The sequence below is a fragment of the Nylanderia fulva genome, unplaced genomic scaffold (genome assembly GCF_048542155.1).
Source record: "Nylanderia fulva isolate GAGA-0341 unplaced genomic scaffold, ASM4854215v1 Scaffold23, whole genome shotgun sequence".
Lineage (NCBI taxonomy): Eukaryota > Metazoa > Arthropoda > Insecta > Hymenoptera > Formicidae > Nylanderia > Nylanderia fulva.
In genome coordinates this window covers 779,470-804,405 of record NW_028190293.1, presented here as the reverse complement: position 1 = coordinate 804,405, position 24,936 = coordinate 779,470, and the positions used below count along the sequence as shown (strand labels likewise).

Below are 24,936 nucleotides of genomic sequence, written 5' to 3'. Positions count from 1 at the left end.
ATATATCGCTTCGGATATATAAATTATTCTCTCCAATTGGAACAAAAGATAGATTCCTTTTCGGGATTTAGAGGATGAGAATGTATTATTTTTAATGCAGCAGAAGAATTTAATTTCTTATGCATCTTGCTGTTTCTGTAGGAAATATATATAAAGGGTCACTTGCGAGAATAAATTTTGTCCTCTCTGGTTTTCTAATTTTAATTCTATTCAAGGGAATATAAATGTGATTAATCTTGCAAAGATTTGATATTTTTAAACGGGGAATTTTGACGCAGTTGCGGAATGCGCATTTCGCCGCGTTTTGACCTTCTTCGCTCAATTTCAGGAATGCGAATCTTCGTTTCAACCGGCGCGGCGGACGAGGAGTAACGCGCAAACACGATCGAGGCACGATTCGCTGCATATCTCGCCCTTGTTTGAAATTGAAGTCGAGGACGAAATTAGCGTCGTTGCGGACACAAGGAGTCACCGGCGCGGCGTCGCGCCGAACAATCGATATCTCATCCATTTCTGCGAAGATCAGAGGCCGCGTATATCGACGAATGAATATATACATCGAATCGAAGCCATTTCGCAACAAGCCCCGTCGTTCTTTAAACGCGAATTTCAAGCCTATTGATATATTATACATCAATGAATTTAAAAAGGGTTTAGTATTCTCTTCGCTCTGAAATATATTAATCACGAGTTTTAGCTTGTGTTTACCCCCGCTTCGCTTTTCCCTTTCAATTGTATTATGTAACTTTTGTATGCTCGATATCCGCAACACGCGAGATTAATATTTGACAAACTCCGCATTTCCATTTTACAAAGTCTGAAATTCACTTTAACGTATACATTTTTAAATCATTTTTTAAAGCTTAATTATCGCATAGCTACCCAGCAAACACCAATATATAATTGTTACATTGCTATAATAAAACGGAATATAACAGGTAATATAACATGTACGTTACATGTAACATCCATGTTAGTTGTAATTTCTCACTCATAGATGTAACATTTTAATATAACATATATTACATTGTAGTTATATTGTAATTATATACCAAATAGCACATTGATGTATTAATAAGTCAGTGCTATCTTGGGATATAATGACAATATAACTACAATGTAATATATGTAATATTAAAAATGTTACATCTATGAGTGGGAAATTACAACTAACATATACGTTACATGTAACATGCTTAAGTATATAACATTTATATATTGTGTTTGTTGGGTATTTTATTAATCAGAGCATCCAAATTAGAAAGCACGGTAATAAGAATTTATCAAGTAAATCTTTCAATCAAGAACAATGTTTGTATATTTCTCATTATTTATATTTGTTTAATTATAACGTGAACCGCAAAGATTAATTGTCATGTAAGATCGATTTCTCGCGGTGTTCTGATTTCGTTGAACGATATATTGTATAATTGTCGTTCGTGGACGATAAAACGACACAGATTGAAAATGATGATAGGTCCGCCTTCTCGGGACATTAGTCGGGGGGGAACTCCCTAAATTAGCACTCTATGTGCTCCATACGGACTTCCGTTGTGGCAAATTGGTGAACGACTTACAGAAGATTAAGTAAAGAGAGGGAGAGAAAGGGAGAAAGAAAGAAAGAAAGAATGGCGTCACTGACTTGGAATTCGAATCCTGTGTCTTCAATTGATTCGCATTATCCTTGTTCTTGCGAGAGAATGTCGTGTCCTCTATTTTTTCCTTTCACTTTTTGTCATCATTTGTGTATCGATTGACTGTAAATCGAGATTAGTCTCGCTCAAATCTGTTAATTTTTTATTAAAACATTGTATTTTTGTGTAAATTGACGGAAGAAGAGAGGAGATAAAATATTTATTTTGTTAGATCTTAAATTCAAGGTTTTGCAAAGGATGTATTAAAATAATATATAATATATTTATATATAAATATATAATATCTTTAAAATAAAAGCATATAGTTACGTTTGACGTAATTAGATTATACAGGAATGAACTCTCAAGCTTGGCAATAACACTAATAATTTATATGCGCGTTTTCTACTAAGTCTATTAAATTTAACTCTCGCTTATATTTCTAAAATTATTAGATATCTAATTGAAAAAAGAGAGATTATATACATATTATAATTTAAAAAATATTTCAATCCTGTTATCACGAGTAAAAATACTAATCTGTCCTTTATTGAAATAAATTGATGCTGTTTATTAATAGGACTCGAGGCGTTGGAGAAGGCGCTCTACTGCTGGGAAGACGCGCTCACCGCGTTCAGCTCGACCCTGAGCAACGACGCCCTGGCTCTGCCGTCGAAGGCCGACGCGGCGTTCACGCACGAGGTGCAGGAGTTGCTCGACATGGGATATCAGATACAGAGTCACGCGGAACTGCTCTTCCTCGATCAGGTAACGGCGCCGCCAATTCGGGATGATGCTGCGGGATTCGCCCGAATTCGTACACAATGACTCAGCGAGAGATCTCGGAGTCCCTGCTGTCCTTCGCGGACCGCGGTCATCGTGCCGATGCCGTTCCATTCCGCTGGCATTCATCATCAATTGTCTTTCTGCTGCTGAAAAAAAGAACTGCGGGAATTAATCCAATTTAAATGACAAACCGCCCCCGGGGGTAATTAGCGCAACGAGTTACTTGACCTGACGCCGGCCACTAGTCGGGAATTGTCGCGGACGTTGGAGTGGCATAGGAAGTACACGATTTTCTTCGAGAGCAATCTGAGTTTTCACCGTTTTCGAATTCACCTTGTTTTACATATAATTTATATAAGCGTTTGTTCTGTCATTTTTTGTCGATTATCTCATTATTTATTTATTTTTTCTCAGCACTCCGTGTTATTTCGCAATGAAAGCGAGGAGAGCCTCAACAGAACTTCGAACATCGGGACGCGGATGTCTGGAGTCAAAGACAGAGCCGATGCCGCATCGTCGCCCGAATCGTTTGAATCTGCACGTGACGGGGTGAGTCGCACATTAATATATTCTATTTGTATCGTACAGAGATCGAGTTGCGAGATGATAATAATTTAGTCGATATATAATAATGTATAACGTATAATTTCAAGCTATTTTAGTAATTACATTAATTTAAAGGAAAATAAAATTAAAGAGTTAAATGTACAATATTTATAAAAATATTTTAGGTTGCGGATTTGCGTGAATTCGAAGAATTCTCAGAACTTTTTCCACACTTTGAGAGTCAAAAGCTATATCATGCTGCTCTTAAACAATATGAGGACAAGGGTATTCCGTGCAGGTAAATCATTGTTGATGGTCGATATAATATACATCTTTTTCACACGGCTATATACACGTAATTGTTATAGGAGATTACATACGGAACTTGTAAAGTGTGGCTCGGACGTAGAATATTTAGCAAAAGTGTACTGTCTACGTCAGGCCTATACAAAATTATTTAATTTACCCGTAGCAGCGGCATTTATGGCGGATATAGGTCGCCAAGTTATTAGCGATTTAATTATGTATGCAGATAGGGTAAGAGAATAAATTATTTATCTATTCGAGTAAATATAGAGATAAAAAAACTTGAGAATTAATTAAGAAAACAAACTTCTATTAGGATCCTAAAGACTATCTACTGCATTATGAACGTATGTTGGTGTTTTTGCAAGAGCCACGCAATCATAGCATCATGGAAGAGGAATTGACCGCACGAGGTGTCAAGTGTATGAATTTCTACGACGTTCTCATCGATTTTATACTCTTAGATGCATTCGAGGATGTGGAAAAACCACTACCACCCATCAGAGCTATAGTTCAAAATAGATGGGTGTCCGCCAGTTTTAGGGAAACCGTAAGTATATAAATATTAATTTTTTTCTAGTTTCTGATACTTTCAACATGATTGTTAATTATTTTTAAAGGCGATAGGAACGGCAGTTTGGTCCGCTCTCGCGGGTAAAAGAAGAATGTTGAAATACGACCAAGGCTTCTTAGCGCACTTTTACTCCATCTCTGAACAAATAATACCAGTCCTTGCTTGGGGATTCTTAGGCTCCGAGGGCAATCTACGTTCCACTTGTCATTACTTAGGGATCAAGTGATCGAGTTTCTTGTAGATATATTTAATTTCTTTAAGGTACGATACACCACAGTTGACGACCTTGCCGCGGATATACTTAGGGAAATGAAACTAAGGATAGAAAATATAAATCAAAGATTGTCATTAGAAGGTTGCTAGTTATACAAAACATATACAGACAATTAATTAGCACAGTATATTAAGTAGAATTAATATATTGCAAAATACGTTGCATGTATATGCAATGAAAATGATATCTTAAAGGTTCAACACCTATATTGTAGAAAAAAATGTCACAATGCCAACAACATTAACGAAATTACACCTGCGATCTGATAAGTTTGTAAGTAGCACAATATGCTGCATTTTAATTTTCAATGCCACACCCATCAGTATAATTACACAAAGTGTAATTACCGTTGTAAACACTCTATTTCTGAAGTTACCTTGTGAAGTAATGTGCAAAAATATTGTGCGCTCTTATGTCATCAATTTCATTAAAAGTTTCGCATCTGTATATTAAATTTCACTAAGTAATTGCATCTTAAAGAAATATTAGTGGTCTCTGATATCTATTTCTATGAAAAAACAAAGAAGATAGTAATGTTTGTGATATGGATGTATAAATGAATATTACATTTATAAAATAAACTTTTATTTATAAAGAATTTAAAAAATTATACGCACAATTAAATATGACATTCGTTTTCAAGTTATAAGTAGACATTATATTATTAAATTATGATATAATTTTTGTTTGTAGACTTTTGTGGAATATTTGTATAAATTGTATTTTGTCATTTCTTAAAATTATTATAATTTTATTTATTTGCGAATTGTAGCTTCATTCTTTATTTTGTTTTTTTGTAGATTTTGGGACATCCATATTTATAAACTGTATTTGTACAATGATACTTTTGTGATATTTTTTTGCATTGTTCAGAGAATTATCGTTTTTATTTTAATAGTCTTATTTTAATAAACATATTGCAGTATATAATAATTTATGTGATGAATTGTAGAAGCATTTAAGTGAAATCAGTATGTATAATACAACTGTTCCTTATAAATGCAAATAAGATATAAATTTCTTTACAGTTAGTCACAAAAAAATCACACCTGACTTTATCAACAAATTTTTCCGATATTTTTTTAAGCTTATATTTTGTTAGTTATTTATTACATAAGATGCTAATACCATAAAAAATAACACAAATTGCCACTAATGTTATTTTAAAATAGTTATCATTGTCAACATATTTGTAAAGTATTACAGTATGTAAAGTACAGATTATATATCATATAATTAAATGATTAATTGCACCAAAGACATGTAAAATGTATTAATTAATGATTGCAGATTATCTTTTGTCAGTTTAGTAACATTCCATAATATTTAAGATTTAAGCAATCAATTATATAAGATGTACATTTCATATATGTAAATATTTTTGAAATTTATGATTTAGTAAGATATTTTGATTAAATACATTTAATTATTTTTATTTAAAAAAAGTGTATCTGATGATGATATATAAATTTTATGACATTTGATTTTTTTGTAAATATAATTTTGAAAATAAAAATCTAAAAATATTTTGTAGATAAATTTTTAATATATGTGAAAAGTAATGTCATATGTATGCATAAGCAATGTACATGTATTATGTTATTCAATTATATACATATTTGTTACAAAAGATATTGTTTTGTATAATTATGCAAATAAAAACAAATTTCAATAAGCTTCTACAGTGTGGAAATAAATATTTATTTTACAAAATATACAATGATATATCAATCAATACTTTGAAATACTGCAGTTTTATTGCATCAAAAAATTAAATGTTAAATATTGGCAGAGAAAGAGAGAGAGAGGGAGAAAGAGAGCTATGACAAATTACTATTCCCGATTCAGTTTTTGATGAAAAAAACAATTTAAAATTTTTCGAAAAGTTAAATTTCTTCTAAAATATTATGCTTATTATGAATAATATATGTAAATATATGCTTATTATGAATAATATATTAAAAATATATGTATGCTTAATTATAAAAAGTGATTATTAAATATTTTATTTTCTTTATACTGCTAATATGGCACAAAAAGATTCAAAATGCTTATTAAGCATATCGAGAAAAATCTAATGATTCATCCTCAGATTCTTCTTCCTCGCTAGACGGCACAACAGGCATTATATTTTGTTGGTCATACTTTCTTACTATAAAAAAAAAAGTATACATAAAATTGAAAAATTAAAAAAAACCTTATCTCTGTACATTTGTAAATAGCAGTCCTAAATATAATAAAAAATATAAAATATACATAGTTACCTCCAAAATTGATTTTCTTTTTTTGAATATTTTCTTCATCTATATTATCTTTATCATATGATATATATTGATTCCTTTCTTTGGAAAGAATCAATCTCAACCATGGAAACCCTATTAAGGTATGAAGATAATACATAAGTCTTCTCTATGAAAAAAAATGTAAAACCCACAATTACATATTTATATAGTATTTCAATTACATTTCAGTGCTTTTGTAAGGTAGATTTTAATTTCCCTTCCAACATTTTTGTGTACTGTTTTTTCTGATATTACTGCTCCAAACAAATAGAGGACAAGATAGTATTTTTTATCATTAGTTTTTGTACTGTAATATACGATATAAAATTAGTTTGATATTCAACAACATACATATTTTTTGGTAAATATGCAGAATGCTTATTCTCTTACCAATATCAATTAAATTTCATTTCTATAATTGTATCTTGATGTATAAAATAAAAATACAATTAAAATTGTTATTTATATATTATATAAAAATTTGTATGTACATTTTTTATACATATTTATACTTATTACATTACATTTAATTTATATATATATATAAAATAAATTTTCTAATTTTAAGAAGCATTATTTTAAAGAAAAAGCTTTACAATACCTTCCACAGGATCGATGATTTCGATTATCATTTTTTTTCACTCACCAAATTACAAACAATCCTAGCAGGTTTTATCCAGGTTTCATTTAAAGTTTTATTCAAAAGGCTAAAGAAATGAGTATGCTGCATATTTACCTTTTTTCTATTATTTATTGCAAATATATACCTGAAAAGCAAATGATTATCCTCGACTCGAAGATAATAATTAGATACATCAATTAATTGAATACGAATGGTGACTGTGAGATCTGTTTGATACCAAATAATTTTTGGTATACTATATTTGTTAACAAGCTGTGGACAATTCATGGCTACGAAACTGATTTTGAGCGATGGTGTATCTTCGTTTCATATAATAAGAAAATAAATAAAGTAAGAAACACTTTGATCGATATAGGAACACGTTTGTGTACATTGAACTTGGAAGGAATAATAACGCATGCTATTAATAAGTGCGTTCGAAAATTTTATTCATAGGGTAAAGTAGTCTTCAATCGACCAATTAGAGCAAGAAATTTCTTTACTCCTGATTGGTCGATCGAAATTTATTCTATCCCATGAGAATTTCCGAACACATTCTTATATATATATATATGTATATAAATGATGTGTAAACAGCATAACATCTCACGAGGAACGGTTTTTCGGCCATTTTAATCCGAATTTTATTCGATTCAAGTTGCGCGATGACATATTGGAATTCATGTACGAACGATTGTTAATATGTACAAATTGTTCTAACATCATCATTAAATTATGACTAGTTTCTCTTTCTGATGAAATTCATGTTAATCTTGGTTTATCTCACTTGATTTGACGAAAATTGACAAGGATAATTTAACGATTATAAATCACGTGTATATGAAAAATAGTTTTATCCCTGAATTAATCTCTTTCAGAGTTTAAATATCATATATTTAGCAAGTACTTGAACGTGATCAAAATGATTGACGTAACGCAGAAAAATATCAACGAAAATGTACTGAAATTAGTGAACAGAATTCACTATGGGTAAGAGAAAACGCATCAAATTTCAAAGGACAAATTATTTAATTAGCTTTTTCTATTTCAGAGATATTAAGGGTACATATAACATCGTAATGGCTACCATTTCCGTGCTGAAGGAAATCATCAACAATACAGAATGGAACACAGCAAAGTATGGAGCTTTATATATAATTGTTAATAATCAATTATCTGATGACATGTTTCTCTTTTATATAAAATACTTATCTTTACTTTATCATATTTGATTTTGACAGAAATTTAATGGACAATATCACGCTGAACGGAAAGTATTTGATTGAGGCGCTTCCTCTGGAGGCTTCTATTGGAAATATGGTAAGAAGAATGCTGCAGATTATTAGAGAAGAGTATATTTCGGAATTAAAAAATAAAACAGAAGAAACAGACCCTCAAGAATCCTTGCACAAGATTCTCACTGCAGAAAGTGATCAACAAATAGACTTTAATACCTCGGTGCCTTCTCTCAAATCTGCTCTCCTTGAGCATACTGTCGAATTTGAAACCGAGTTGGAAACATGGTGAGTTACAGTTGTATCTTTCTAGTTAAAAAAAGTGTTACTAATATTTGTCAAATGTATTGAAAATTGTTGATGGTTTTTTTTTGTGATATTAATTTATTGTATTGTCCTTCATAAGCAGTTATTATTGTTGAGATAGTGTTTTGATAATTTGAAAAGTCAGTAAAAACATTATAATACATTTTAGTTTATAGTGTTAAATTGAGATATTTCAGCTATCTCTTTATATTAATAAATAATTTTAATAAAAAGATTTATTAAAATTTTATTAAGAGATTTTGTAAAAATATGATAATATTCATATGTATAATAGACTAAAATGCTTTCAAATTTATGCTTTCCAAAATTAATCAAATTAAATATTTTCAATAATTTTCTTCTATCAAGTATTATTATACTATTTCTTTATATTAAAAAAGTTTAATATGCTTTCAGTTTAGAAAACATTACAGAGCAAGCATCTGAACACATACATTCGAACGAGATTATAATGACCATTGGAAAATCGAAGTTGGTTGAAGAATTTTTTAAGAAAGCTGCCAATAGCAGAGCCTTCGACGTTATAGTAGCCGAGGGTGGGCCGTTTTTAAACGTAATTAACTATACATATATTATATACTTAATATAATTATATGTTTAGTTTTAGGAAAAAATCATAAAACAAAAAATGTACAGAAAAATAAAATAATTACAGGGTCACGAAATGGCCGTAAACCTGGCTAAGGCGAAGATCAAGACTACTCTGATATCGGACGTGGCGATCTTTGCAATGATGTCGCGAGTTAACAAGGTCATAATTGGCACTCATACTGTTATGGCGAACGGTGGACTTCGAGCGATCTCAGGAACGCATACAGTGGCGCAAGCTGCCAAGCATTATTCTGTTCCTGTGATGGTTCTATTACCACTTTACAAACTATCGCCTCTTTATCATTGCTCATACAAACAGGACGGTTTCAACAAGCACGTTTCGCCAATACAAGGAGTAGTCGACAGTGCTAATGCACAATTACTTGAAAAAATACATGCGTACAATCCTGTATTCGATTATGTTCCACCAGATCTAGTCACATTATTTATTTCGAACACGTAAGTTAAATCGAATTAATTATATTTATACAATTTTTGAATCAAGTAAAAAAAGAATTTTTTTTCAGGGGTGGAAATGCACCATCTTACATATATAGATTACTTAGTGAATTATATCACCCTGATGATTATGAATTGTGAACAGTTCAGAATTATGTACGCATTATAAAAAGTAATGTAATATAATCTAATATGTAAATATAATTTATAAATATAACACATTTTTAAATAAATAGAAATCAACATTTATTTTTAGATGTATATAAAAGTCAATATTGGCGATAATATAGATATGGACACTAGTGCATTATAACAATATTTACAAATTCATAATGAGTTATAAATTATATATTACAAAAAGGAAAGACTTGACATCTTAAAATGCTATACGTATGGATTCCAATTGCTACCATCCTCTGGTTGTAAAGAGTTTGTTACCAGTAGGATGACATCAACGATCCACCATACACCCATACCACCTAATGTCAATAATTTGCCTACTGCTGTCCCAGTTTGTCCAAGACAAAACCGATCCATGCCAAGAAACCCCAGCAGGATGCTATACAGAAGAGTTGTTGCAAAATAATGATCGCTGTACTTTATACATGGTACACCTTCACGAAAAAATGTTCTTGGTCCGTAACATTCAATATCTGGCAGCACTGTACAAGATACTTTAGTTTTCTCAACATCCTCATAACGAGACCCTCCAAACTAGAAAATTGAATCGTAATCTTACGTACGTGGAATTGTGTATATTAGAAAAAAATCGATGTATATGTTACAAAAAAAAAGAGAATTTGGTATACATTATACCTTGACACAACCAAAACCAGTTTCTTCCTTGGCAGTCTTATTCCCTTTGTGATCAACCGGGTCCTCGCATTCTATAAATTCTTTGGGTCTAAAAAGATCATATTGTACATGTTTTTTTTTTTTTATTTACTTAACATAATTAAACATCGAAAATCAATCGACTTACAAAAATTTGCACATAACTAGAGGACCGTCAGGCCTGTACTCCAACTGTTGATCGGTACTTCTGTTTGTGCTAGCATGCACTAAACCGTTGTTTCGATTCCATAAAGAACAAATAATTATCACAATAAAAGCGAGATATAATTTCATTTTGCTGTTGACATTTTAAACGCGACTGACATCATTGGATCTCATCCATAACTGATAAAGTATTTCAGGCTGGTACTGTACGACGTAAAGTTGGTCAAACGTACACATTTATTGGTTATTACTTCGAGAATTTCTAGGATTCCGATAAAGACTCTAGAAATTCTCTATTCAACAACCAATCCATACGCTCGACGAACTGTCATTCTCATACATAACATCAGCTGTAGTTTGCAAATGTGTGTGAAATAATGTTATGACACAAATGTATGCGCAGATATAATAGATGAAATAATTTTTGTGTAATTATATGAAATGTGATATACGTCTATATCTGATACCACATCATATATATAGATATGATATCATATTTATATTATCACAATATGTGATATAGAAATTACGATATAATATTTAAAGGATATAAATAATTTATTTTTAAAAAATCATGTTGTCCTTAAATCGACATTATTTGACATATAAATGCGTTGATTCAATCTTGTCAAAGAGATTCAAGCATCAATTTAATTCCAAACATGTTTCCAAGGTATACAGGCGCAATATTAAATGTTATAATTTTATACTTGAAATAATTTATAAAATCAGATATTATATTCTCTTGTATTTATATAGAAATTATATGAAGTACTTGGAGTAGCAGAAGATTGCGAGGATGAGACCTTAAGATTAGCATTTGTACATCTTGCAAAACGATTTCATCCAGATAGTGGGACACCAGAAGCTAATGCTGTTAGATTTTCCGAGGTAATATGTTACAAAAGAACATTGATTCTTAAGATAAGTAAAAAATTCATTTATCTTTATTTTGTTATGCAATTGTTTAAGGTAGATTGAAAGCGCCTATAGAGAAATTCGAAAAATTAGAAACACTCAGAAAGATGAAAAAACATCAGAAGTAGAGGACTTTGATATTAAGGTAACTATCTTTTTCCTTCATACATATAAGTAGGTATATGCTGATTTATGCTTTTATTTTAAGCACACAGCACCACAGCATCGTCATTATTTGACCTATGATGTGGGAATTGGCACACCTAGCAAAAGACAACGATTGCATACAATACAAAGAGCTCAGAAAGCAGTTGACAATGTAATGGAACACAGATTGAATAAATTGCAAGCCGAAGAGCGTAATACATTAATTGGTATGGACAAACAAAAAGCCAAGGATATTAAAACTCGTTATGGAATGGATCGTTTGGTGGAGGACTTAATTCAGGAGGCAATGAACAAGGGTGAATTCAGTGATCTACCTGGAATGGGAAAACCATTAAATACTACAAATGTCAGTAATCCTTATGTTGATTTTGTAACTCATAAATTAAATCAGGTATGTAATAGACACAGAACATTAATTTTTATGGCTTGAATTTAAGTAATTCATTTGCATTAATTTGGAATTTTTATAGATATTGATAGACAATGGATTTACTCCGGAATGGATACAATTGTCAAAGGAAATCAGAGAAGAAATTGAAGAATTGAAAAAGAGATTATCAGAAGTACGTAATGACATAGGGGAACTTCCATTAACTCCAAAAGATGAATCAATATGGAAGAATAATTTGAAAAAATTCGAAACCACAACAAAGCAGATAAATATTAAAATTGATAAATACAATTTGTTGGTGCCCATACTACAGAAACAAATGCTTCATATTAAATTAGACGAGTTTGCTAAGAAGGCATTATTAATACCACCTGTAAAAAATGTCACAAAATATGCAAATACTAGTCACACAAGTTCGAATTTAAGTATATCTCAGGACTTTTTTAGTTTTATAAGCGACTTGTTTAGTAAGAAGGTTACATAAATAGCAGAATGTGATATAAATATTGTAAAATTATTTGTATATAAATATGTTGAGCTCTTGTTTATTTGTGGTTGTGAGATCAACTCACGTATAACAATATATATATATCAAATAATAGGATTGAGAGATTGTATAAAAAATATAATTTCTATTTATAAACTTCGGTATTGTATAAATCTATGTGTCCTCTAATTAATTCCAATTGAGAGTACCATCTTCTTTTAATTTTATACTACCAGTCGCCAGATGCTTTAAAGCACGAGGATAAGCTCGATGTTCCGCTGTCTTTACGCGTTCTTGCAAAGTATGTTCCGTATCATCTGGTAATACAGGTACTGCTTCTTGTTCGATAATAGCTCCTGAATCAATCTCAACCTAATAAAATATGTATTAAAAGCGTTAAATAATAATGAATTAGAATTGTCCCTTTTATCTATCCAATTAAATGAAATACGAATTTGATCCTCTCACTCTTGTACCTCAACAAAGTGCACAGTGCAACCCGATATGCGCACACGAGCTGCTAAAACATCCTTGTGTGCGTTTGGTCCCTTGAAAGAGGGTAGAAGACTAGGATGAATATTTAATAAAGCTCCTTTCCAATGTTTTACAAATTGCTCCGAGAGAATTCGCATGAAGCCAGCCAGACATACTATTTCTACTCCAGCATTATGAAGTTCCACATTCATAGCTGCATCGAAAGACTCGCGATTTGGATAGTCACTATGTTTAATTATCTACGAATAAAAATTTAAAAAAATATGACTTTGCAACATCTAGTTTTTTATTTGTTAGCTACCTATTGATATGTCATGAACATATTTATATAATTACCACTGTTTTAATGCCCGCTTTTTCAGCACGTTTTAATCCTTCAACACCGGACTTATTGGAAATCACTAAGACGATTTCTGCTCCAATGTTTTTAGACGAATCCTGAGTGGCGTTAATTAACGATTGAAGGTTTGTTCCGCTGCCAGATATTAGAACACCTACTCTCTTAAGAGGCTTGCTTAATGTTGCAACTAAATTGGGAACATATTGTTTCATTTTCAGCTCGAGAACCTTTTCAAAGCTTTCCACGTGTATTTTAGCCTTGTTATCTGTAATAATAAATGTATAAATTAATAATTGACGAGTTTTTGTTATACTACAATAAAAAGTTGCTTACCACCATATGTATTCACGCTTCCAATAACTACAGGATTTTCAGCGTTTAGTTTATTCAAAATTTCAATCTTGTCTTTTTCGGAACATATTAAGACAGCACCAATTCCGCAATTAAATGTCCTTAACATTTCGTGTTTACTGATTCCACCTATGCAAAACATGTTTTAATTAACATTTATCTATGTTATATTATGCATTTGCAATGAGAGAAAGAAATAAACCAATATACTTACCAATTGCAGCTAACCAGCCAAAGATTGGTAAAATATTCCACTTAGTCGCATCTAATGTCACACCCAAGTTACTCGGTAAAATTCTAGGTATATTTTCTAAAATACCACCACCAGTGATATGTGCAAATCCTTTCACTCGATTTGTTCGTAAAGCGGGAACGACGCTTCTCACATAAACCTTTGTTGGTTCCAACAGTTCCTCGCCTGCATATGTATAGTTTACATATACTCTGTTTTACACAAACTTAATATTAAAAAAAATCTTGGTTTAAAAATTGTCTCGTACCGATAGTTCGATTATTTGTTGAAAAAGGTGCGATATCAAAATAACTTTTGTCAGCGAGTTTTAAGACTTTTCGCACCAAGCTAAAGCCGTTGCTGTGCACGCCGCTGGACGGAAGACCGATTACCACGTCACCTTCCTTAATATCGTCCACTCGCGGTAACAAGTTGCCCTTTTCAACTGCGCCCACCGCGAAGCCAGCCAAATCGTATTCTCCCTCGCGGTACATGTCGGGCATTTCAGCCGTTTCTCCACCAATCTGGAAAATATGATACATTTCTCTAAATATAATATATAATCATTTCTATACAATATAAATATTATATATTTATATAAATATAATCGCGAGAAAATTCTGAATAAATATACATAGTTCCATGCAAGACTTGAACACGACGTCTTGAAAATTTCTGTCTAAATTATATGTTAACGTTACCAAGGAACATCCCGCTTGCTTGCAGCCTTCGGTTATTCCGTTTATGACTTTTGCAGCCACTCCAACGTCGAGTTTGCCGCAGGCGAAGTAATCTAGAAAAAACAACGGCTCCGCGTTGTGCGCAAGGACATCGTTTACGCACATGGCAACCAGGTCGATGCCTACCGTGTCGTGTTTGTTGCATTCGATCGCTATCTGTAAAGAGAAGATTGTTATTCGTATAAATACAACAGCAGAGGATAATTAATTTTAATAATAATTTTATTCTTGAGAGATTCACCTTTAATTTGGTACCAACACCATCGGTACCAGACACCAGGATAGGATCGTTATAACCCGCGGCTTTTACATCAAAGAGACCTCCGAAACCTCCTATGGTGCCCAGAACACCAGCGCGTTTCGTGGAGCAAGTAGCTGGTTTGATGACGGATACAAGATGATCGCCGGCGTCAATATTCACGCCGCTAATTTTGTATGTTAAATTTCCCTTTTGTAAAATAGATCTGAAACATTTGACTTGTTAAATTCATCCGTTAAATATTAATTTAAATATTATCTTATCTTTTTATAATGTAAGAGTTAATCGAATTATATACCTAGCAATTCCTTTGTGCGCAATATCTGTTCTGAATTGTTTTCCGTCAAACGAAATGTGTCGAGCAGCCTGGGTGGCTCTAGCTGTTGCCATCGCTAAAGTAGGCGCTACATTGACAGTGATGAGAACTCTTCCACCTAAAAGATAATACATAATAATTTGAATGTTTATTTATAGATATCTTTCTTACTGTATTAAAAAATATATGTATATGCTCTAATATTTATGGAGGAAAAATATTCTAAATATGTACATAAAAATATATATATTGTGATTGTGAAAAATTACCGTTAGTTATTAATTCGCCTTCTGATGAAACGGCTGTGCCACAATGAAAGACAAAGCAGTCCTGTTTACATGTCACTTCATCGATGCCTGTTATAATTTGACCCTTGGACGAGGACTCTGGATAACCGCGAGATGCTAAAATCACACCTACAGCAGATACATTCTCTCGCCAGGAAACAAGAGGTGCGTTTAGAGTTTCTTCGCAGCAAGCCTGTAATTTTGATACATTGTAGCGATATAAAAATAAGATGTATATGTTTATATGTGATCCTTTAATAAATTCATATTAAACCTTCATAATTGTAAACAGATCTGATGTCAACATTGGTAATAGAACCTCCGTTTCAGGATCCCCGAATCTGCAGTTAAACTCCAAAACTTTCGGACCATCCTTAGTCAGCATTAAACCAGCGTATAATACACCTACAATATTTACATTTTATATAAATTATATACAATAATATCTAATATATATCAATGTCGATAAAAAAATAACAAACCAACAAATGGAATGTTCTCTTTTCTAAGTCCATCCACAGCTTTCTGTAGAACATTTATTTTCACCTGTTCATATTCTGTTTCACTTAGTAGCGGACATGGGCAATATGCACCCATTCCACCTGTATTTGGTCCAGCATCTTCATTAAAGATTCTTTTGTGATCTTGCGCAGGCATCATAGGTACGACAGTCTTGCCTAAACATTAATAGATTTAAAGAAAAATTTTCAAATATTTTTCATTAAAAAATTAATTAATACAAATTTACTTTAATTATGAAAGTTTTAAATAAAATTTTACTAACCATCTGTAAATGCAAGTACAGATACTTCTTCACCTTCCAAGAGTTCCTCAACAACAACAGTCTCACCAGCAACTCCAAATTTCTTGTTGTTTAACATCTCATCTATCGCATGACAAGCCTCTTCCTGATCTTTCGCCACTACGACACCTTTACCGGCTGCCAAACCCGAGGCTTTCACGACAAGTGCTTTAAAGGATGCACTAGAGCAAAGAAATATATTATAAATTTTTATTTTATCACAATATCTTTCTGTTGAGATTTTTCACTTACGTTTTCACAAAATTCTTTGCATCTGCTGCAGATGTAAAACTTTGCCATCTAGCAGTAGGAATATGATTTCTGTTCATAAACTGCTTTGCCCAATCTTTGTTAGCTTCAATCTGAGCTGCTTCTTTCTGTGGTCCAAAACATTTCACTCCCACATCCCTCAGATCATCCGCTAATCCCTGAGCCAGAGGATCCTCTGGTCCAACCACAACAATATAAACATTATTGTCTTTGCTCCATTTAGCAATTTCCTATGAAAAGAATAATTAATATAATTAATATTGTGTATAAAAAATTGTAATGTATATACATATATGTATTTTATTATATATAGTATACCTTAGTATCCTTAATATTTAAGTCAACTAATTGAACTTTATCCACTTGTTTGATGCCAACATTTCCAGGAGCAACTAAAATCTCTTTTACCTATATCAAATAGAATATATATTATTTTAATTTCTATATCCAAGATTGTAATTATTTTTGCAATTTTCATTTATCGATTCACTTACATGGGGTGACTGAGACAATTTCCAACAAATAGCATGCTCTCTGCCACCACCGCCAATCACCAAAACTGTATGCTGCATCATCTGCAAACATGTAAGATGACATATTTTAATAAACAATGATAGCTGCACAAATATTTATATATAAAAATTACTTCTTTATGTCATAATTGCATTATTTATTCACAAATATATATATTATATATAATTATTTATTTGTCACAATATACTCACATTATTTATTGACAAATATTTATATATACATTTATTATTTCTGTCATTATTAAGCACTAACACACACACACATATATTCATAATATCTAAATTTAATATTTTCGAGATGCAAATATTTTATAAATTCTATACTTACAAAGAGCCGGTGTGTGTCTAATTATTTATCTTTTTTCAGACTCTGGTCAGAGCGAAAATACTAATTAGGAAGATTGCTAGAAATTTTCCTTGATCACGCACGAACCTTCGAACGAAACGTGAGATGCCACAGGTGGTCGGAAGAACATGAAAACGCTCGCACGACTATTCTAATCTTATTGAAGGCGATGAACGATGAACACGAGATAATTCAATCACTTGCCTTACGCAATATGGAACCGGTCCCGTTGTTATTCGCGGGGGTTAATCCATAATAACATGCATTTACGTCATATTGACGTATCATAATAATATAAGAAATATATAAATATTCGCAATAAAATATTTCCCATATTCAATAAGAATATTTAAAATCGTTATCTTTTTTTAACGAGATCTCTTGTCTTTCATATACGCCACAAGGTTATACTTTTCTTCCATATGTTGTGTATTATGAGAGATATTCATAAGGTAAAGATACAATTTAAACGTGCAATTGTGACCTTACAAAATATGTATTTAGTAATAAGCAAAAGAAATTTAATAATAAACATTCTTCATATATATGTATTTTTCAATATAATCATCTGTCAAAAAATTTGCTCCGAAATTTTGATAATTAAAAATATTTCGACAGTTCTGTCCAGATAATTGTTAAAATTAAACACGTGTGTAATTTGCTTTTATTATTAGAATTTGTTAATAAATATTTTACGAAATTATAATGAGTTTGTATCTCTCTACGTTTTCATGTCTCACATCGTCATTTTCTTTTTTAAATCTTACAATTAAATTAATTATAATACAAAAAGAGTTCTTTTAAGTTTGCCCGCAAAAAGAAGATAGATGTAGCTTTGGTACGTTATTTTAATTATTATTAATTTTTATACGAATGTGTTATTGCATTGCGGGGGATCTCTGTATCATCTTCGATGATGAAATTACTTCGAGATTATACTTGGCGGTCGTGAGGTCACGCGCGTCATTCTTATCGCAAGATTGTTGTAACTTATTTATGTTATGTACAACTGTGTTTTCTCTCTCCTCGAGGATGCAATTTAAATTCTTTCATTAAATTGAAAACAGCTTCGAAAATCAGCGATTTGCAGCGATTAATTACATCTAATTTTTACTTAATTATTAATTAAATAATTTTAATACTAATCATTTTAAAATTACTATTTAATTATTATTATTATTTAATCGATTATTCTGATAATAATAAATTCGCCGCAAATCGCGAAGTTTGTCCGCTCGATGATATTTTGTTCGCATGACATTCGCATTTCTTCAGGATATATGTGACATGACCGCGAAGAGACGTAATGATCGAAATTGCGCGACACGATATCACGAATAAGATATCGTCCTCGAGGTAATCTAGTAATATCGTAGAGGTGACGACGGCGGCGAATCGTTGTGACGAGGGTGGATCATGTTCGCCGTCGTGAACAATGTCAGATTCACGTGCAGGCTTTGGTTCGCTTGTCGACTTCACGGATCGAGGTTGTCGTCGACGTCAACTAGTAAAATCCCACAATCGTCCGAAGCAAAAGCTGCTAATGTCGCAACATGCAAAACGACTCCAACAGTTAGTCCTACGAAATGTTTTATACAAGGAAATATACATTATATAAAAAATTCTCCCCTAATTTACATGAACAAATATAGAAATTTTTTCGTACAATTTCTCAAATACAAACTATATATATCCACGTATTTTATATTCCTAAAGAATGAACTGTTCTATCAAATGTTGATGAGTTATGATCTCATTCTGATCGAAATGCCTAAAGTTATTTAGTATAATTTGGCATATTGCATCGAACTATTCCTACGCTATTACGGTATAAAAAGAGAATCTCTATTAACAAATTATAGGAAAGACATAGACGTAAGCAAAGAAGCGACCCCTTACTTAGAATTGTTCTTTCGCAGGCGACTAAGGACGTACCAAGGGTACAAACAGTTCGCGTGTACCGATGGAATCCGGAAACGCCAAACGTGAAGCCGTATATGCAACAATTCAGCGTGGATCTGAATAAATGCGGTACAATGGTGCTGGATGTGCTGGGACTGATCAAGGCACAGCACGATCCAACGTTGTCCTATAGAAGATCCTGTCGCGAGGGCATCTGCGGATGTTGCGCAATGAACATAGATGGTGTCAACACCTTGGCTTGCATAACGTAACAGTCGTCGTTCTAAAATTTTTGCCAATATACTCGATATAGTAGAGATTTTGAGGTTTTTCCGGATTTGTGGTTTTCCTGTCTTGAGAATTTTTAATATATATCTTCGGCGATTTCAATATTTGCGATCCGAAAGCTTGGGATTTTGGAGATGTGGATGTCTGCAACTTGAGAATAGGGATTACCTTATATAATTTTAAATATATTTATCATATATATAATTTATATATTAATATAATTAAATATATATAAAAAGTAATTAAAATAATTTTTTAAAATAAATAATACACATTGGAAACTACCTGAATCATCAGAAAAGTGAAAGAATCTCCAAAACCACTGGTAGTATATCCTTTGCCGCACACGTACGTGATTCGGGACTTGGTGCCGGACATGGAACAGTTTCTAGATCAGTTTCGGCAGATCGACCCGTATTTGAAGCGACCAGGCGAAGACAATTTCCTCGGTATGCGACAGATCTTGCAGAGTCCGAGGGATAGGCGCAAGCTCGACGGCTTGTACGAATGCATAATGTGCGCTTGTTGCACGTATTCGTGTCCCCCTTATTGGTGGCTCGGCGACAAGTATTTAGGTCCTGCGGTTCTATTGCAGGTAATATAAAAATAAAAATGCGACATCGAGATAATCTTTCTGTAACAGGATGCATGTATACATATATACTGCTATAGGCATACAGATGGGTGATAGATTCACGAGATATGGCGCATAAAGAGAGGCTAGCGAAGCTACGAGACTTTTATTCCGTCTATCGATGTAAGACGATCTTCAATTGCACCAAGACATGTCCAAAGGTAAATAAACATTATGGTTCTATCATCTTTTTTGTGCAATACAAAGTTCCTAATTCCTTCAAAAGGAAATTAAATGTTTAAATTAATTATACATCACACATTATGCATCACAATAAATTTTTTTTCGTATTTGACAGGGTCTAAATCCAGGAAAAGCAATTGCGCAGCTGAAACGTTTATTAGCAGGACTTATGAAGAAAGAAAAGCCAGACTTCGAGACAACGCTTCCAGATCCCTGCAAAAAGGAGTAAATAAAAAAACTAATAGACAATTCTAGACGGTTGTTCACTTCCTTTTTATTGTATAGTGCTGTCCATTGTTTTGAATAAAGAGTCACACATTTTTATAATGCGACAATTAAGTGTTTTGTTACTATATGAAAAATAATATCTAAATCCATAGTGATTATATTTGAGAATTAAGTCTATATTTTTCGTGAACAGTAAATGTGTATGTGAAATCTTTTATTTTCTTTTTATTATTCTAAATAAATTTTTAAATTTTCACTTAGAAAATTTTAATAGGCAAATTAGTATTTAATACTGATCAAAACAATCTTTACAATTTGTGTTATATCTATTTTATACACAAGATACTCTGTGTTTATAAGTTAAATTACAAATGTGATTGTATTCGTCAATTTGAGATACGTCAAAAAGTAAAAAAATATAAATATATTGTAAAAATATGTATCTTATTCAATTTAGCTTTCATTATGCTATATATTTATCTTATAATCTTCTATTATTTTAATATCAAAGTTAATCACAGTTATATTTAACAATAGTTAATACTGTCAGTCGGAAGTCAATAGATAGATCAAACATAACTGAACAGCCTTAAATATCTACTTTGTATTTTGAGATTATTTATATTTCGAGTTTATTACGGTAAATCAAAATTATATTCTAAGATCATTACGGTAATCTAATCAATTTGAACACAAAAGTTCCCTTATTTAATAAGTAGGTAACATCAATGCCTATCACACAATCACAATCAACGAGACGCCAGATCCCATTGAGAGGATATGAAATATTGCTTCTTGTACTCTGCGTTTCTTTACTCGCGAAAAACCAAAGTTTTAAATATTCTCGTAGTAAATTTTGAAATATATTTTCTCACACCATAAGCCGTGTACGTTTTATCCTGATTTCTGGAATTATTTCTGGATCAGCCTCATTTATCAAAACGTTCGAAGGTGGCACATTTTCGTCAGTCTCCACATGTGATATCAGCATGTTTACTTCTTCTCGCATACGCTGATCCCTTAGCCAGGGATGTAACAAGATTTCTGGCACCGTTATACGTTCAGTCGGATTCACTGTCATCATACGTTTAATCTAGAAAATGAAAAAAAATTATCTGCAATATTCAATAATATATTAACTGTTATAACTACTGTAATAATTACAAAATTACAATTATGTAAGTATAATTGTTATGTACTTGAAAAGTTACATTTCACTGATTTTGATATTTACATATATTATAGTAAATAGAATCTGTAAAGTGATTCAGAGTGCACATAATTCAGAATTCTATTCACTATAATGTATATAAAAATTAAAATAATTAGTATAAGAGGTAATTTTTTCACAAATTTTATTATTACATACCAGCTCTATAGCATCATGAGATACATTCCCAAAACGTGATGATGGAAATTGGTACTTTCCACGTTTAATCTGATACTCTAAAGTAATATTTGTGTTATGAATGTTAAAGGGAACTATGCCACTTAAACAGGCATATAGTATTACTCCTAAGCTCCAAACATCAACCTGAGAGAATCCCGATATAATATAAAAACAGTTTCATAATTTGTTAGTTATTTCTTATTAAAAAAATTGTAAATACTTGGCTGGTATAAGAGCCACGTCCCAGATTCGCCAGAATTTCAGGAGCAACGTACATAGGAGTCCCACAAAATGTTTTCATCATAGTCTGCGCATCTACTAACTTTGACAAACCAAAATCTGATACTTTGACTAAAGGAGTGTCAGAGTTATCCTTCAGTAGTATATTCTCTGGCTATATGAATTCATTCATATTTAATAATAAAGCTAATATATATCAATAGAATGTTAAAGAAACAATGTTCTAAACAGTACCTTCAAGTCTCTGTGTGTGATGCCCTGCTTGTGAAGATAATGAACAGCAAGTATAACTTGATAGAATATCAATTTTGCACATGATTCAGACAATTTATTTTTACTTCTTATCTTATCAAATAGCTCTCCACCTTCCATCAATTCGAGAATAATATACATTGTTGTTGGTGTATCATAAATATTTTCCATTTGGATTATACAAGGCTAAAACAGGAATCTTTCTATTTTTATCAATATTTAGATTAAATTACAAATATAAATGTCACAAATGTAACTTACATGCCTCAACCTCTTTAATATTTCAACTTCATTCTTGATATTCATAGGATTATTAAATCTATTTTGATTTATACTACTCATCTGTATAATTTTGATAGCAAATCGTTTAGAACCATCCTTTGTAAATAACAATCTTACTTCACCACAGGCACCAGTTCCTAATTTACGTCCAAGTGCATACATCTGTTTTAATTCCAATGGTAATTCACAGCTATTGTCTGACATGATATTCATGAATACATAAACTGTAAAAATTATAAAATATCGTAATTTGTTATATCTGTACATATTAATTTTTTTACGATTAGATCTGTTACAAAATGCAGTTACTTGTCAAGTGTTTTGCAGCTATAGCTATTTCAGAATTATTTTCAATAATAACACGATTTCCATAGCCAACTTTGACCTTGTCGACAAATGTTCCATTGTGGCTCATATCTTCAAGATATACTATAAATTCGTTGCTGTTATTAATGTATTCTCTGACTATGCGAAAGTGCACTTTGCTGATTATGTTTAGATACTTCTGTTGCATTTCATTTATGGTGAAAACAACATCGCAGGTTGTGGCACGTCCTACAGTATAGGATTCTTTTATCATTTCTGTAAAATAATACAATATTTTTTAATCCCGATATATGTTTCATCGTTAGATGCATATTTGTCTGCTTGCAAAGATATAAAATTCGTACCTAGACTCATCAAAGGTGTTCTTATAGGACAAAGTCTTCCCCAGACGACTAATGTTGGCTTCTGGCTCAACCCATCTTGCGATGGTATTATAACATCTGCATTTTGAGTATCGGGTAAACTAAGAGGAATGTTCGCTTCTTGCGAAGTCATTTCTGTTTTATCCTTTTCTCCACCTATTTATTGTTATCGTGGTGAAGGAAAGTGAAAGATTTATGATATATCCAAGAGTCTCCAGAACACGAAGATGATAGCTCTGCTAATCACATCCTTGCGAATAAACATTTAAACGAAAAGTATAATGTACAAAATTGCGGAAAATATTTTTCTTCGAAAGAAATTTACTTAGGAGCGAATATGTATTTGTTATTTCAAACAGTTTTAAAAAATTATGATAAACTATCAGCACATGTACCGCTAAATACGCATGACACAAAGGACGACGCAGACACGTGCGTAGTGCGTAGATTAAACAAAAATTTGCGCATGCGTAATAGCACAAACAATATCTCAAAACTGCATATATATATTTCGTTGCAATAAATAATAAAAATAAGGCCATTAGAATTCTTGTAAAAAAAATCTTAATTTACATACTTAATACATAGCATTAAATATATATACATTATATATTAATTAATGTATGTAACAGCAGAAGATATTTTTTTAAATTTAAAACATATTTCACAAAAAGAATTAATAAAATAGATATATCCATCGATAAGAGCATTTAGAAAATCGATAAAAATGTTATACGATATATGATACTGGATATATGATCGTACAAAACACAAAAGGCTTTGTGTGAGCGGTTCCAATTTCTAACCATGATTTTGTCTACATGTTACGAACTTTGACATAAATCTGTATACGTCAATACACATTAATATTAACTTATACTTACCCACAATTTAATCGCTGAATTGTCGAGTTGTCAAATTATTATTGCCGCATGATCTGTCGTTCGAATCTACGCGTTGATCTGCGTCTTACATACGTAAGGTTTATATTGTACTTTGGAGCAAAGTTTTGTGCACTTTTTGCTTTCTCTTTCTTTCTCTCCAATTTCTAAATATATGTATCTATCTCATTTTATTCTGCTCCAGTTTCAATAGTGAAAATTACAAAGAAACCTATTTACATTGTTATACTTGCGCATGCGTAAAAAAAGAGCGGCAAATTTTTCTGCGTCTTATCTTATGTCGATAAATTGACAATCGACTTTATCAATCGTGTATATCGCGTGATCTTTATTATCGACAATTATTGAAATAAACATTTTATAAAATATATATTTA

General features: G+C 31.7%; 8 protein-coding genes across 11 annotated transcripts in view; 4 read left to right on the top strand and 4 right to left on the bottom strand.

Moving 5' to 3' along the window:
• The window catches only part of Miga (mitoguardin), a 32,266-nt gene extending 26,795 nt beyond the window's left edge, over positions 1-5,471 (top strand). The window contains 7 exon segments of the mRNA XM_029305559.2: positions 2,215-2,402; positions 2,835-2,969; positions 3,152-3,264; positions 3,335-3,503; positions 3,589-3,822; positions 3,893-4,055; positions 4,058-5,471. Coding sequence (XP_029161392.2) covers positions 2,215-2,402; positions 2,835-2,969; positions 3,152-3,264; positions 3,335-3,503; positions 3,589-3,822; positions 3,893-4,055; positions 4,058-4,209 — 1,154 coding nt within the window. The 3' untranslated portion in view covers positions 4,210-5,471.
• Positions 3,646-7,463, bottom strand: LOC114933184 (putative ATP-dependent RNA helicase TDRD12). The gene is made up of 4 exons (XM_029305668.2): positions 7,170-7,463; positions 6,585-6,709; positions 6,385-6,495; positions 3,646-6,272 (listed from the first exon to the last, which is right to left on the bottom strand). Exons 1-4 carry the CDS (start codon positions 7,310-7,312, stop codon positions 6,175-6,177), a joined length of 477 nt encoding a protein of 158 aa, XP_029161501.1. The 5' UTR covers positions 7,313-7,463; the 3' UTR covers positions 3,646-6,174.
• A 152-nt stretch (positions 7,464-7,615) lies between these two features.
• eIF2Bbeta (eukaryotic translation initiation factor 2B subunit beta) lies at positions 7,616-10,247 on the top strand. 3 transcript variants are annotated; one of them, XM_029305642.2, is made up of 7 exons: positions 7,616-8,014; positions 8,076-8,162; positions 8,266-8,547; positions 8,983-9,139; positions 9,242-9,636; positions 9,705-9,808; positions 9,893-10,247. In XM_029305642.2, the coding sequence occupies exons 1-6, from the start codon at positions 7,947-7,949 to the stop codon at positions 9,775-9,777; spliced, it is 1,062 nt and encodes a 353-aa protein (XP_029161475.1). In that variant the 5' UTR covers positions 7,616-7,946; the 3' UTR covers positions 9,778-9,808; positions 9,893-10,247. The 3 variants fall into 3 exon arrangements, with proteins under 3 accessions (XP_029161475.1, XP_029161467.1, XP_029161482.1); XM_029305649.2 differs by lacking the exon at positions 9,893-10,247 and having other exon boundaries at positions 7,617-7,708; positions 7,903-8,014; positions 9,705-9,853; XM_029305634.2 differs by lacking the exon at positions 9,893-10,247 and having other exon boundaries at positions 9,705-9,853.
• amrt (TM2 domain-containing protein 2 amaretto) lies at positions 9,084-10,855 on the bottom strand. Its single transcript, XM_029305658.2, has 3 exons — positions 10,619-10,855; positions 10,453-10,540; positions 9,084-10,350 (listed from the first exon to the last, which is right to left on the bottom strand). The coding sequence occupies exons 1-3, from the start codon at positions 10,762-10,764 to the stop codon at positions 10,021-10,023; spliced, it is 564 nt and encodes a 187-aa protein (XP_029161491.1). The 5' UTR covers positions 10,765-10,855; the 3' UTR covers positions 9,084-10,020.
• A 125-nt stretch (positions 10,856-10,980) lies between these two features.
• Positions 10,981-12,772, top strand: LOC114933140 (dnaJ homolog subfamily C member 28). Its single transcript, XM_029305624.2, has 5 exons — positions 10,981-11,308; positions 11,395-11,526; positions 11,612-11,698; positions 11,762-12,112; positions 12,192-12,772. Exons 1-5 carry the CDS (start codon positions 11,210-11,212, stop codon positions 12,594-12,596), a joined length of 1,074 nt encoding a protein of 357 aa, XP_029161457.2. The 5' UTR covers positions 10,981-11,209; the 3' UTR covers positions 12,597-12,772.
• On the bottom strand, positions 12,642-19,921 carry Gart (trifunctional purine biosynthetic protein adenosine-3 Gart). The gene is made up of 17 exons (XM_029305608.2): positions 17,553-19,921; positions 17,186-17,266; positions 17,010-17,099; positions 16,674-16,921; positions 16,404-16,603; positions 16,102-16,296; positions 15,894-16,024; positions 15,602-15,812; positions 15,315-15,450; positions 14,999-15,221; positions 14,719-14,913; positions 14,286-14,541; positions 14,000-14,203; positions 13,768-13,914; positions 13,431-13,699; positions 13,076-13,333; positions 12,642-12,971 (listed from the first exon to the last, which is right to left on the bottom strand). Exons 2-17 carry the CDS (start codon positions 17,264-17,266, stop codon positions 12,789-12,791), a joined length of 3,027 nt encoding a protein of 1,008 aa, XP_029161441.1. The 5' UTR covers positions 17,553-19,921; the 3' UTR covers positions 12,642-12,788.
• LOC114933714 (uncharacterized) lies at positions 18,569-20,912 on the top strand. Its single transcript, XM_029306306.2, has 5 exons — positions 18,569-19,142; positions 19,490-19,740; positions 20,058-20,355; positions 20,433-20,555; positions 20,693-20,912. Exons 1-5 carry the CDS (start codon positions 18,987-18,989, stop codon positions 20,804-20,806), a joined length of 942 nt encoding a protein of 313 aa, XP_029162139.2. The 5' UTR covers positions 18,569-18,986; the 3' UTR covers positions 20,807-20,912.
• On the bottom strand, positions 20,482-24,656 carry LOC114933195 (serine/threonine-protein kinase Chk2). Of its 2 annotated transcripts, XM_029305682.2 has the most exons (8): positions 24,543-24,656; positions 23,641-23,908; positions 23,279-23,551; positions 22,949-23,193; positions 22,670-22,873; positions 22,416-22,589; positions 22,175-22,339; positions 20,482-21,898 (listed from the first exon to the last, which is right to left on the bottom strand). In XM_029305682.2, the coding sequence occupies exons 2-8, from the start codon at positions 23,789-23,791 to the stop codon at positions 21,677-21,679; spliced, it is 1,434 nt and encodes a 477-aa protein (XP_029161515.1). In that variant the 5' UTR covers positions 23,792-23,908; positions 24,543-24,656; the 3' UTR covers positions 20,482-21,676. The 2 variants fall into 2 exon arrangements, with proteins under 2 accessions (XP_029161515.1, XP_029161510.1); XM_029305677.2 differs by lacking the exon at positions 24,543-24,656 and having other exon boundaries at positions 23,641-24,118.
• Between the last annotated feature and the right edge of the window lie 280 nt (positions 24,657-24,936).